Source organism: Patella vulgata, chromosome 9 (assembly GCF_932274485.2).
Source record: "Patella vulgata chromosome 9, xgPatVulg1.2, whole genome shotgun sequence".
Lineage (NCBI taxonomy): Eukaryota > Metazoa > Mollusca > Gastropoda > Patellidae > Patella > Patella vulgata.
Window position 1 is genome coordinate 41,188,763 of NC_065887.2, and position 13,336 is coordinate 41,202,098.

Below are 13,336 nucleotides of genomic sequence, written 5' to 3' on the forward strand. Positions count from 1 at the left end.
AATTGCTTATCTCTGCTTACCCTCAGCGGAAAATGCTCATCTTCGAACTCCATCAAGGCATTGACCTAATCAACACATACACCAAGTTTGAACATTCTAGCTCAATTAGGAAGAGAGTTATCGTGCCCCAAAGTATCAACCAATCAAATTGCTTATCTCTGCTTACCCTAAGCGGAAAATGCTCATCTTCGAACTCCATCAAGGCATTGACCTAATAAACACATACACCAAGTTTGAACATTCTAGCTCAATTAAAAGTTATCGTGTCCCAAAGCTTTCTTCGAAAGGCGGGGGACAATCAAAGTAGGAGAGTTATTGTTTTCCAAAGTCTCGACCAATCAAATTGCGTATCGCTCTGCTTACCCTGAGCAGAAAATGCTCATTATCAAACTTAGTCAAGGTATTACTGTAATGAAACTATACACCAAGTTTCATCAATCTCACTTAATTAGAACTAAAGTTATCGTGTCCCAAAGCATCAACCAATCAAATTGCTTATCTCTGCTTACCCTAAGCGGAAAATGCTCATCTTCGAACTCCATCACGGCATTGACCTAATCAACACATACACCAAGTTTGAACATTCTAGCTCAATTAGGAAGAGAGTTATCGTGCCCCAAAGTATCAACCAATCAAATTGCTTATCTCTGCTTACCCTAAGCGGAAAATGCTCATCTTCGAACTCCATCAAGGCATTGACCTAATCAACACATACACCAAGTTTGAACATTCTAGCCCAATTAGGAAGAGAGTTATCGTGTCCCAAAGCATCAACCAATCAAATTGCTTATCTCTGCTTACCCTAAGCGGAAAATGCTCATCTTCGAACTCCATCAAGGCATTGACCTAATAAACACATACACCAAGTTTGAACATTCTAGCTCAATTAGGAAGAGAGTTATTGTGTCCCAAAAAGTGTGACGGACGGACAGACAGACGGACGAACCCATTTTAATAGTCCCCTGCTTTCTTCGAAAGGCGGGGGACAATTACTCTACTATATGACTAAACAGACCGTGCTATTTACTTTAAGTTGTCACAATTTGACATCTTAGTCATCTTTCGTTTTCGTTAAATGGCACTATCTCACTCTGTCGTATAAATAAAATACCTATACACCCACTGAAATATGTCCAACAGTAAAATAGAAATCCATTAAAAACATTTAAACACTAACTCAAGTTTTACCCGTTTGTTTTACCGCTATTTATTCACTGCAATCAACACTCACCTCTAACATTAACATGGCCATCATAACATCCCAGAATTCACTATGCACGTTCTTTTTGTGCTGGGAAACATCACACTCTCTTTCAACCAGACGCTTTTCCACTACAGACTTCAAATATATTTTTAGCTGTATATAAGAAAGTAGCTATAATATAGGAACTTTAATTGTATTTTGTATTATATTACCGTTTGTATATATCATCTCATATTGACTTTGTATATAACAATTGTAAATAAATAAATAGTTCTACTGTAAAAAAAAAAAAAAAAAAATAGGGTGGAGCGCAAAAATGTCCTCTAGAAGGAAGCGTAAACTGCCATACACAACTAATATAACCCCGATAAAATTAAGAAATCAACTAATAAACCCAATTAATTAACAGTAGGGTGGAGCGCAAAAATGTCCTCTAGAAGGAAGCGTAATAACCTACCTACACTAATAATAAAACTCTGATAAAATTAATAAATCAAATTATTAACTGAACAAACTCCCCCAAAGATCTTTTAAATTTATGTCAAACCAAAAATCATTAATCTACCATTAATATAATTCATGAGTAATTTATTATTCTCATTATTACCATTAATATAATTCATAAGTAATTTATTATTCTCATTATTACCATCAATCTACCATTAATATAATTCATAAGTAATTTATTATTCTTATTATTTATCTGCAATTCAGTTAACAATCTATTTTCTCTTATGCTCACTTACTATTTTTATTATTAGTTTATAATGATTCCCCGCCCCCCCCCCCCCCGAAGCCTTACTAGATAAAAATAACCACAAAACCGCAGTAAGATCAGATACTCTCTTTCTCTAGCTTTCTTTTTCAGGTGCTGGATTCTTCCTTCAGAGAACCAACAATAAAAGGAATGAATAACAGAAATAAAGATGTAACAACGCCACCATACCGGACAACAAAACCAAATGGAAGGAAGAATGGACCAGGACTCATACTCACCAACAAAGCCCCAAGGAAGAGTTGCACCGCCCTGCCATTCTACCGGACAGAACGACCAGACTAACCCAAACGACCCAAAATATATATATATGTACATAATATGTTTATGTCTGTAAAAATGTCCGTCTTTGTCCATGTCTGTTCCGTCAATTCGCATGCTTGTGAACACTACTGGCACATCTGTCGTCCTTTGCACATGTCTATTGTCCTATGTACATATATATGAAAACCTAATTATCCTATTTTTTTTTTTTTTTTTTCATTAATCACATTGTAAATTAATGCACCTTGTATACATAATATGTCATTGTCTGCGATATCACCTCGGTGGAAGCGGACGTAAAATACAACTAACTCATCATCATCATCAAAACGATAGGGGGTTGGGATGGCCTAGTGGTCTAGAGTGTCACGCTTCGACCTCTAGGTGGCCGGTCACCTCTGGCTTGCGGCTGTGGTTTCGATCCCAGGTGTGGCTTGGAGATAGGGGCGCCTTCTCAACCTCGTGGGTTTACTCCGTGTACTCCGGTTTCCTCCCTCAGCAAAGACCCCTGCGCGTGCGCTAAGATCATTAAAATGAACTTGTCTGCGATATCACCTTCGGTGGAAGCGGATGTTAAACGCTAAGAACAACAACAGTCAAAACGATATCACCTTAGGTGGAAGTGGACGTAAAACTCCAGAAACGACCGAACGAAGTCAAAGGGCAGTTGGGTTTTCTGTGACCTAGGGAGAACATCTTTAGTTAGATATCTCCTGATCCAACCACCATATGTATATATATTATGCAGTAATAAAACATCTGTTTAATAAAAAGAGTATGTGTTATGTTACACAAGTTGAATTTTACTCACACTGAAGAGTTTCTGTGTATTGAACATCAAAAACAGAAAAAGGCCAAAATTATCCGATGTGTCTAAAATAAATTTCCTAAGTACATGTATATGCCCCCAAAATTGTAAATTTCTAAAAAAAAAATCTGATATGTTTTATTCAAATGCGTAAAAAGTCGTAAATTTTTTTACAATTTAAAATATGTATCCCGAACTTCCAACAACGTAACAATGTTGTGTGTTCGCTGTTTAAACAAACTGATGATGCTAACATATATTCTAAAATTAATATTTTGTTTTAAGGAAAAGTTTACGTGCAATTAAAGTTTATGTTAAAGGATCGCATAGATTTTAACATTTTTAAGTCGAGATAAGATCAATCAAAAACTTCAAAAAATAATCCAATATTGATTGTAGATTCATACAATTTTTAGAAAATTATTTTCTGCGGTTGTAAATGTTTTTATAATCACAATGCTAGCAACCCACCCCTGCCCCCTGGGGTAGCAAAATAATCATAATTGGAATCTTGAAAGTCAATATATCTTTAAATCTGTTTACCTGCTTTGACATTGTTGTGGAATCCAAAATTTAGTTTATCCAGTTGTAGTGGTACTGTGTAAAATGAAATCACTCGATCGAAAAACGCGTTTTAACAAATTACAGTTACTGATTGTTTGATATCGAACTATTGAAGCCTATTGTGGCCATTTCACAATCGCGACTTCTCGCAACGAAAAAACGAGAATAGAAGTCACGGAAGCGAGAATTCGAGGACGGGAGCGAGAATACGAGGAAACAAGGCGACAATACGAGGATCTCGCCCCGAGAACACGAGATTATTTTTACTTGGACTTCCCGCTTTCTCGCCTCGGAAGTTCAAATATTCACTGACTACCATCAACTGCACAATTTACCCCAACCAACATATATTTGTCGAAATCCAGAATAATTTATAATATTCCAACTCAAATCACACTAATTATCTTCATATTTGAATGTTCCTCGTGACAATATGTTATTTATTTAATTAGAAAGTAGAGATCTTATAGACAGACACAATCTTGTTGGGCACAGACCACTGTTATTTAAACTACGGCATAGTTTATCAAGCTAGGTGCCCGAATGGTTAACGCGTGCGCGTTGTATCACACGGTATGTGACAAGGTGTATGGGTTTTCTGCTGGTCAACCCATTGCTAAAAAGACCCCGACGCGCAAGCGAATTATTGAAATAAAATTGAACCATATGTTAGTCCCGAAATGAACTAGTTAGTGTCAAGTAGACACCGCTAAAGACCCCTACGTGCAAGCGAGTTAGGGAAATAAAATTAAAATATATGTTAGTCCCGAAATGACCTAGTTTGTGTCGAGTGGACGTTAAATCATCTCTCTCTCTCTCTCTCTCAAGCTAGCTATCTTTTGTGCACCAATAAAGGCGGGCGTACACTATGCAGTGTGATGTGAGGGACGGGCGTACACTATGCAGTGTGATGTGAGGGAAATTTTGCCCCGACAGCGGCGTTACGTATACGTCGTCCTTTCATGACCCCAATGCTTACAACCAAATTTAAAAAGATTTCGTTAAATATTGTAGCATCTATCCATTTCACATGGTTTTCGGCAAATGGGCCCTTCTGGATTCCATTTTTTTCCGCCAATTTTTCATTTTCATTTATTAACCATATATTTTTTTCTGTCAAAAAAAAAGTAAATAAAAATATCTATTATTAAGTTTTATTTTCAGTAATTTTTATTACATTTTTGCTTTCAAGATAACTACATACAATATACATACATCTGCCAAGAACACTATCATTATGACCATAACTCGTATCTTTATCCACATTTAAGGACTGTAACTGACTGGCACCCTGGTCAATACACAGATTGTTGAGGTCTTGCAGAAAGGAAATTGAGTAGGTAATGCTGTGCCATGAATAAAACATTCTTCATAGCAGAAAAGGCTGCTTCTTTAGACTTACTGATGGATTGGTCTCTAGCTTTAACACAAGGATCTGGAAGAGTTGTTATATAAACTGCGTTCTGGTTAATTTTTTTTACTATACTACAACCAATTGTGAATGAATTTGCAAAGTTAACTGATTCACATTTGGAACAAAACATTGTTTTGGTAGCTACATCATACCTTAACCAAGGATTTGAACATTTCTATTCATCTCTAAAAGATTCATCTTTTCCAAATGCATTTAGAATTTTACGGTTTGGGATTTTTTTTTCTGTCGCGGACTTTTGGAGTAGACCTATTGTGGAAGTGGAAATCACCTCAACATCCAAGGAGGATGTAATATCATCAGATGGACGAGGGCTGATGTCAATATCATCTGTATCTTGGAGTATTTTGGTGATGGAATACTAAAATAATCTGACATTCTTCTATTATTATCGGACGTTAAAGAAGGCTGTTCGCTTACGACCCATGACATGATATGATTTGGTACGTACTGACTTTCGTGTTTGAAATAGCTTCATAAAGTCTGTCATTGAGTCAACTGGCGTGGTTTCGAATCCCCGGTTGTACGTGACAAGGAGTAGGGTCGCCTGTCCAACCTCGTGGGTTTTCTCCGGGTCCTCCAGTTTCCTCCCACTGCTAAAGACCCCTATGCGCAAGCGAATTATTGAAATATAAATTTAAAAAAACATTTGTTAGTCCCGAAATGACCTAGTTTGTGTCGAGTGGACGTTAAACCCCATTTCTCTCCCTTTGAAATAGCTTTATTTTACGCCCGTTTCCATCGAAGTGATAGCGCAGACAATTGCATGTTTTATATAGAAATGAAATATTTACAGAGTGATTAGCGAAAAAGTGAACAGATTAAAGAAAATACTTATATATGTGTACATACAATAAGTTTTGAAAAAAGAAGTGGTACCGACATCGCTAGCCATTTTGTTAGTCGTGTGTAATTTAGTATACGAGATATGATTGGACAATATATAAATAAAAATGACGTATATGATTTTAGCCAATGAAAAAAATGATTACTCATGGTCACAGTACCCGTCTATATTATAAGCTTTCTTATATTTTTTTAGCGTTTGTGTGGGTGTGTGTGTGTGTTAAAAAGAAATGGAATAAAATGAAATGGGGAATAACGTAATACTGTTCTGCTTTGACTGAGCTAAAGAAGGTGGTGTTTTAAAAGGGTAAGCGCACTGTATTTACTGCGACCGGGCTATACTGACCATAAAGGGCGTACGTATGACTCTTTTATTTCGAAACTTAAAATAAACAAAAATGGGTCTATGTTAATGTAATATGGGAGTATATAAAATGATCTACTTTCAATTTGTAAATCATTTGTTTAAATTTCTAATCAATCATTTACTGTCAAATACGTAAACAGTCCACATTAAACGACAATTGTTTGCGTCCGATTAGTCCTTTTTTATTAGTATTTTGTTCTTTGTGAAACAGCCATTTTAAATTACTTGCGCATTGTCTTCTGGGATATGCTGATTACGAATGGCGCTCGAATGTCCGCACGATACTGGATCTTGACCGATCTGGAAAATATCTTTCCATGTTTATACCCACAATTCTAACTCTAACCCTTCGGAATAGTTTTACCTACAAACCACCATTTATTCAAAGAAAATAACAAAGGACGATTTCCCATCCATGTTACAAATGTCTATTGTATACTCTATTGTATAGAGTGCATCTGTTTGGCACGAGTTTGACTTCGCGGAATATTTTTCCCCGCTAACCAATCAGCGATCATATACATATCACATGACATGAAAATGTTATAGGTATGCCATTTTGAAATCAAGTGAAGCTTGATAAAAAAAATTAAGAGTGTTGGATATTGAAATGGCAATGCAAACGGATTTTTGAAATGGCAATTCTTAAATTAATTTCACGGGGGCGTTGACATCTTGTTGTGAAGCTAGTTATCTCCCTTAGACTTTGTTCATGATAAAGTAATAGACCGGATAATCTAGCCAAATCCCAGAGTCCGAACCGATCGTGTTCGTCATGAAATTCGCCCCCATTCCTCATAAAATACCACTTTTCACCTCCTCTGTTCTAAGGCTATTTTGGAATCCCTACCTTCTATTTTTCACCCTGAGAATATTAGATAACTCTTTACATTTGCGTGTGAAATACTTGTCGAAACGTCGTGCTATATGTGTATAAACCAGTTGTTGTTTTCCATATAAATTGTGTTGTGTTTTTTAATGTGCTCAATTGCTAACTGCCACTCTTACATCTTACTTTTCAAAAAAAAGTGTTAAATATGGCATAGAGGTACTGTTCCGTGGCCCATGTTTTAAAGACTTGTGAATTGTCCATGAGCCGATATGATGGAAACACTAGTGCTTATTTGGCTTCATTTGTGTAATTGAAAGTAAGATAATGTTATAAATCTGGTTGAGGTCAGTGAGTTAGTATTAGGATTTGGGATTAACAATAAATACTTCGGTAAAGAACCTTTGACAGTTGGAATTCAAATGCTATAGGGTAAAGTTTTCCTCGGGGCACATTGTGTGGCGTATGTGCGTCTTTCTTTAGCCCGGTAATTGTACAAATGTGGGATGTTTAAAACCATCCATTCAGAAAAATAACAAATCATGTATCATAGTTTTATTTTATATTTTTCATATCGTACAATATAGTTTAAAACACACGACAATCGAACACAGGAATGTCAGGAAAATGAACAGTTCGATATAATTTAGGATTTACTAATCGTTTAGGACTCGGTTTTAGTTCTTTCTTAATTTGATCAACAATGTCTTTACGTTTAATGACCGACAGCGCGTCTGTTAGTGTTGCCATGGTTACTCTTGTGTGTAAACGCCGCCATTTTGCTAAGCCTAGTTTCGCTTCATCTTCGGCCGTATGACGTACGCAGTTTTGGATGATATCTTCGATGTCTTGGCGTTTTGTTTCCTCTCCTCTAGCTGGGTAAAATGGCAGCTGCCAGTACAATTTTGTCCAATCACCGTCAATATAACGAGCTACAATATTAAAGGCTCTGTCAATTTTATCTGAAAAACAATGGGAAGATCTTAAAATTCATTCATAAAGCTATCTTACATAATAATAAGAGCAGATGAACCACACCAAACATAAACAGTAGAAACCGATAAGACAAACCCGCGACCTAGCCACACGGACATTGCAAGCTGTAAATAATAAGTACTATAATAATGAAAGCAGGTGAACAGAGCCAGGAAAGAAACTAGATTCGGACATACGACAATCAGAAACACCTTCAGATGACATGGGGAGGCAGACCACCATTAAATTTCACCATCTCAGTACCCACAAATTGTAGTTCGTCTGTTTATAGCAATTCTCTCTCTGTCTCTTTTCTGCCCTTTTGCATGCCCATTTTGTTGATTTTTTGGTCTCAAATAGACGAAGAGGGTTTGAATTAACATTTTCTGCTAGGTTTTGGTAAATATTCATGATTTTGAGGTGGAGGGATAACGGGGTTATCAGGTTGGCTACGGTGATATGTACGGCAACTAGTTACATGTTTTTAGTATGCTTCTTCAAGTTTGTGTATCTCAAAATTTTGGTGGTCAACTTCATACAAATTGTAGTGCAAAGACATGACATTTTGTTCCTCTGTCTGTAGTGAAAGGCATTCAGCCCAACGAAAATTTGGGGAAAAGTTGGAGGTGGGCAAAGAGGCCAGAATTAACATTGAAGTCAATGGGGAAATTAATGGTGGTCTGCCTCCATGGGAGAAAACTCATATTTCGGGTTTCCTCCCTTGTTGTGAGTCTGTTTCCATTTTACGCTCAGCTTGTATATATGCATGAGGTAATGTACAGTGAATAGAACCCAAAGCTATTTACATCATTGATAGAACTTTCGTTATTTATTGCTTGAATTTTCATTATTTATAGACTAAGAGTTATAAATAGACAATTTTTCCCTTAATTTTTTTCTCCCCTCTACCTGCATTTTTGGGTTGACTTTTTGGTCTAGAATTGGAGAAAAGGGATCAAATTTGCAATTTCATAGCAGTTTGGGGTAATACTGATGATATTACAGCGGAGGGATAGGGGGTGTAAAGTGTTCTTCTGCAGAGCAATCATTGTGTCGGAAGTGAGATTTTCACCCCAGTCAACTTCAAATCCGCTTAGCAAAAAATCTAAATGGTCAACCACCTACAAAATTATGATGAGGAGATTGCCAAATGTTGTCCCCGTTGTGCCTACAAAGATTGGAACCAACGGAATGTTGAGCAAAAAGCTACAGCCTGTGATGTTACAGCCATTTAACATTGAAGTCAATGGGCAAATAATTGCTAGTCTGAGTCCTTATGACTCGCAATGTCTGCGCGTTGTATGAGTGACGTTTCTTGTCCACGGGTTTGTTTTCTCTGTATCTATTTGTTTATTATATATATGTGGTGCGGTTCTCTTGAACTTACTGCTTGAGAAATATATAATTATCTTAAGGAAGCATTGACACTTAGATCTTATTGAAAATCACATTTCATTCTGAGAGTGATCAGACCTTTTTAAAATATAATAACAAACAGACAATTGATCAGACCGGAAGTTTTGGCGTCAGTGGAGCTAATTATCATTAGGTTCCAGGTGTTGCAATTCGCGACGTTGCGACGTTCCTGCAACCAAAATAACTATGATTCAAATAGTCAAATATTTATGAAAATTTACCAATTTTTCCTCGATTACTTTGTATATTTCTAGACACTGTAGGTAGATTATGGAATATCTTTCTTAGAATCTCTTCACTCGTTTTCTTCGTTTTAACGCTCTTCAATCTCTGAAGACATTCGTTTATTCGTTGAATTTCTACTTCACATTTCCTCGACAGCTTTTTTACTTTTCGCCTTTCGACTTTCACTTCCTCCAACAATCTTTCCTTTTCAGCTTTGTCCATTTTTCGTTCAGCGATCCACGATTTTTTGCTTTGGATGTCCGTGATGCTCCTGTCGAGTTTTGGACGTTGGTCTTTCAGGAGATTTATCTCCGTGTTAAGTCGTTCCAACTGTTCCTTGAATTGTCTGTTTCTGTCTCGCGGTGTCGTCTGCTTCATCTCCGTCAACCTGAACAACTTGATCTCAAGGTCAACACTCACGCTCTTGTGCACAGTCGACAACTGTTTTTCGTTTTTGTCAATGGCCTGTTCTTTTGGTTTCAAGCGATTAAGTTCCGAACCTATTTGATTTATTTCTTTTTGCAGAGACTTAAATTTATATTCGAAACTGCTCACTTTAAATTGTAGTTCTTTAAACTCCCTGAGTTGGAGTTCACGTTTCTGTTCTAGATCGATATAATCGTGTTCCAAATATTCTACATAGCTCGCGTCTGCTGTTAACCACTTTCGAATTCCAGTGAATGCGTTTCGAATGTTTTCACAGGCAGTAGGGAACACTATTAATATTGGCGTATGAATACACCCATGTCGCTCGGCTAGTTCTTTTGATATGTAATCAAAATGATTTATAGTTAAACATTCCTCTTCGAATTTTTGAAGCATAAGAAAAATGTTTTTAATATTAAGTAAAATAGCTCTTTCTAAGTCTGTTTTCTGCTTTTCATAATTCGTGCAAGTCTCGAGATATCGGTCTCCATCTGCTGTACTGAAGCTTCTCAGATACTTGGCCATGAATCCGACCAGTTCCTCGACTGATGACGCCATCGGAGAAAATCCGTCATTGACATTTTCTATGATGTGATTAATGACGTCATAGAATTCGTCTAAATTATCCTGACAAAATGGCGACCTTTCCAACAAATTGTCGTGCTTGATGTAAAATTCCTCAATCTGTTCCTTGCTGACCAATTCCATTGCTTTCCCTTGACGTAACACCGTATTAACCAATGGTAGCCATCGTTTCAGCTGATTATCTAATGTTTCGTCTGACCCATAATATGACGTCATCAACATGTCCAGACGTTCTTCCAATCCTGCTATGGAACTGTTGATGATGTCATACACAGATTTCAAACTTTGTGGTCTTTCTGTAGCCAGACTCTCCACTGTTTGACGTTTCCGGTAAAACTCTAGCGCTGTCCTCTTCGCCATTTTGAGAGCCTCTTGTTGAATCCCTTGATTAATCTGAAAGGTACCAAAGGGAAGTATAAGGCTTAGTCATTAATATGTGAACTACTTTTTACGTGAATGAAATTCTTCGTTTACTTCCATCAGTACATAAAACAACTTATTTCAAGACTTGCATAGAATCTTATAAAAATAATCCGAAATTTAACATTTAAAACCAGTTCATAAGTATAACTCTCGTATGAAGAATGTCGTGTTCTTAAAAACAGAATTCAAATCGCAATTCAAATCACAATTCAAATCAGAAATTCAAATCAGAAATTCAAAAACTTTGACTAAGAGAGAGAGACAGAGAGAGAGAGGAAAAGAGAGAGATATGATTAAACGTCTGCTCGACAGACATATGGTTTAATTTTATTTCCATAAATCACTTGCACGTAGGGGTCTTTAGTGGTGGGAGGGGATAAATTAGTCCTTGTCACGTTCAAGCAGGGAATCGAAACCACGCCACGTGACTCAATGACAGATCTTCGGATCCAATGCGCACGCGTTAACCATTCTGCCGCCCAACCCCCAGAAGACAGTAACAGGTATATAGTCTAGTTCGCCAATCGCGTGTAATTAAAAATTCTAAACCGAGATGTAAAATTGATACTGTAACTGATTAAACATATAGAAAAGTAAACAAATACTGTGATTCTACATTTTATATTTGTGGATTGATTGCTAAATTAAATGTAAAATATCTGTTTTTTGTGTTAATTGTTTTTCAAGTTTCCCAAAAATGAGGCCATAAGCGAATAAACGTAATCAACTAAATAGTATTTTCATCAATGATTCAACACTAGATATCAATTTGTACTTTGTTGTAGGCTATGTATATTGGACAGATATACAAGACTTAGGCCTACATGTAAATACAAGAATTAGGCCTGCATGTAAATACAAGAATTAGGCCTACATGTAAATACTATATAGAACCATTAACATATAAATAAAGACAATTGAAGAATTACAATACCTTAATAAATTGACATCATTTTGGAGTCCCGTGGACACTACTTAGTCCTAATCCATCTACCAGAGAAATTGAAATATCCAAACGTATGTAGGTCTATTTTCTCGATATGTTACTTATTGAACTTTCATCAATCACTGCTTGTCAATATTCTAACAATAGACTGAAAATAACCGGCTTTACTTACAATACAGTAATAATACAAGTAGTTCTTGCTTGAATAACTTTAATACTCACAGAGAGAGTTATACACGCATAACTATACATAATACAAATAGACTTTGGGTGAATGTATGGAGGACAACACGCGTCAAATTAGTCACGACGGCGTTCGCGGGTTCAGTCCAGGGGCGTGCTGGCCCCGAAGGCGCACCGCTGGTAGGGGGGTCTGGGTGGGTTCTCCCCCCAGAAAATTTTTGAAATTTGACAACGGGAAACGCGTTTTGCAAGCACTTCTGGGAGAAATCTAGGTATCATATTTTCCAAATTTATGCTGCTATTTTGACTATAAGACATACTACTGTACTACACAAGACACTCATGACAGGTCTGCTTAATATAATGCTAATACAATGTATTTCTATCCAAATAATAAATTGCATCCTATACATATCGAGACATGAATACATGTATCAAAGACCATTTCACCTTAAGGTGACAGACATTTGCACGTCAGCATAATATATTTTACTAATCGTTGTGTATGTATGATTTTTCGCGTGCGCACTCTCAATTTTTTGAGGGGATTCCGCGTGAAAATTAGAGCTCTCAGGGGGGTCCGCTTATACGGGTGGACTTATTGTTTAATGGGGGCCTGAGAGGACACCGTCCTCCTAAACTCCCTGCCAGCACGCCCCTGGTTCAGTCCTGGTGTTTGGCAGAGAAAGATTCTAGGAATTTTCCGACATGCTTTCCCCTTGTCAGTGATGGGATGAAAACCCCAGATCCAACCATGTACTCGTGACATGGTCGTAAAAGCACCCTTCGCAGTAGGAAGTCGAAGGGATGGGGGGGGAGTAACGGAAAAGCCACTGTCAGCATAATTTCCCTCATAGCTTACGCATATCCTTATCACCCCGTTTTTGATGCAGAAAGACGGGGCGTTAAATCCTACTATAAGGAGGAGAATTATAAAAGTTAGACATCAGTGTTTAGTCAATTCGTGATATCAAGTATAATCAGTGAAGAGTATTGAATGTATTATTAATAAGATTCTTTATTTGAGTTTTAGCCAACAATCATGGGTATAAATAGGAAGATTTGATC

General features: G+C 37.0%; 1 protein-coding gene across 1 annotated transcript; it reads right to left on the reverse strand.

Moving 5' to 3' along the window:
- Nucleotides 1-7,629: 7,629 nt before the first annotated feature.
- On the reverse strand, nucleotides 7,630-12,211 carry LOC126832371 (reticulocyte-binding protein homolog 1). The gene is made up of 3 exons (XM_050563123.2): nucleotides 12,074-12,211; nucleotides 9,702-11,109; nucleotides 7,630-8,051 (listed from the first exon to the last, which is right to left on the reverse strand). Exons 2-3 carry the CDS (start codon nucleotides 11,074-11,076, stop codon nucleotides 7,678-7,680), a joined length of 1,749 nt encoding a protein of 582 aa, XP_050419080.2. The 5' UTR covers nucleotides 11,077-11,109; nucleotides 12,074-12,211; the 3' UTR covers nucleotides 7,630-7,677.
- Between the last annotated feature and the right edge of the window lie 1,125 nt (nucleotides 12,212-13,336).

Coding starts and splice junctions, on each gene's coding strand:
- LOC126832371 (XM_050563123.2), bottom strand. CDS start 11,076: ATGGCGAAGAGGACAGCGCTAGAGTTTTACCGGAAACGTCAAACAGTG. Junction 8,052..9,701: donor AAGTAATCGAGGAAAAATTG/GTAAATTTTCAT, acceptor ATTGTTTTTCAG/ATAAAATTGACAGAGCCTTT.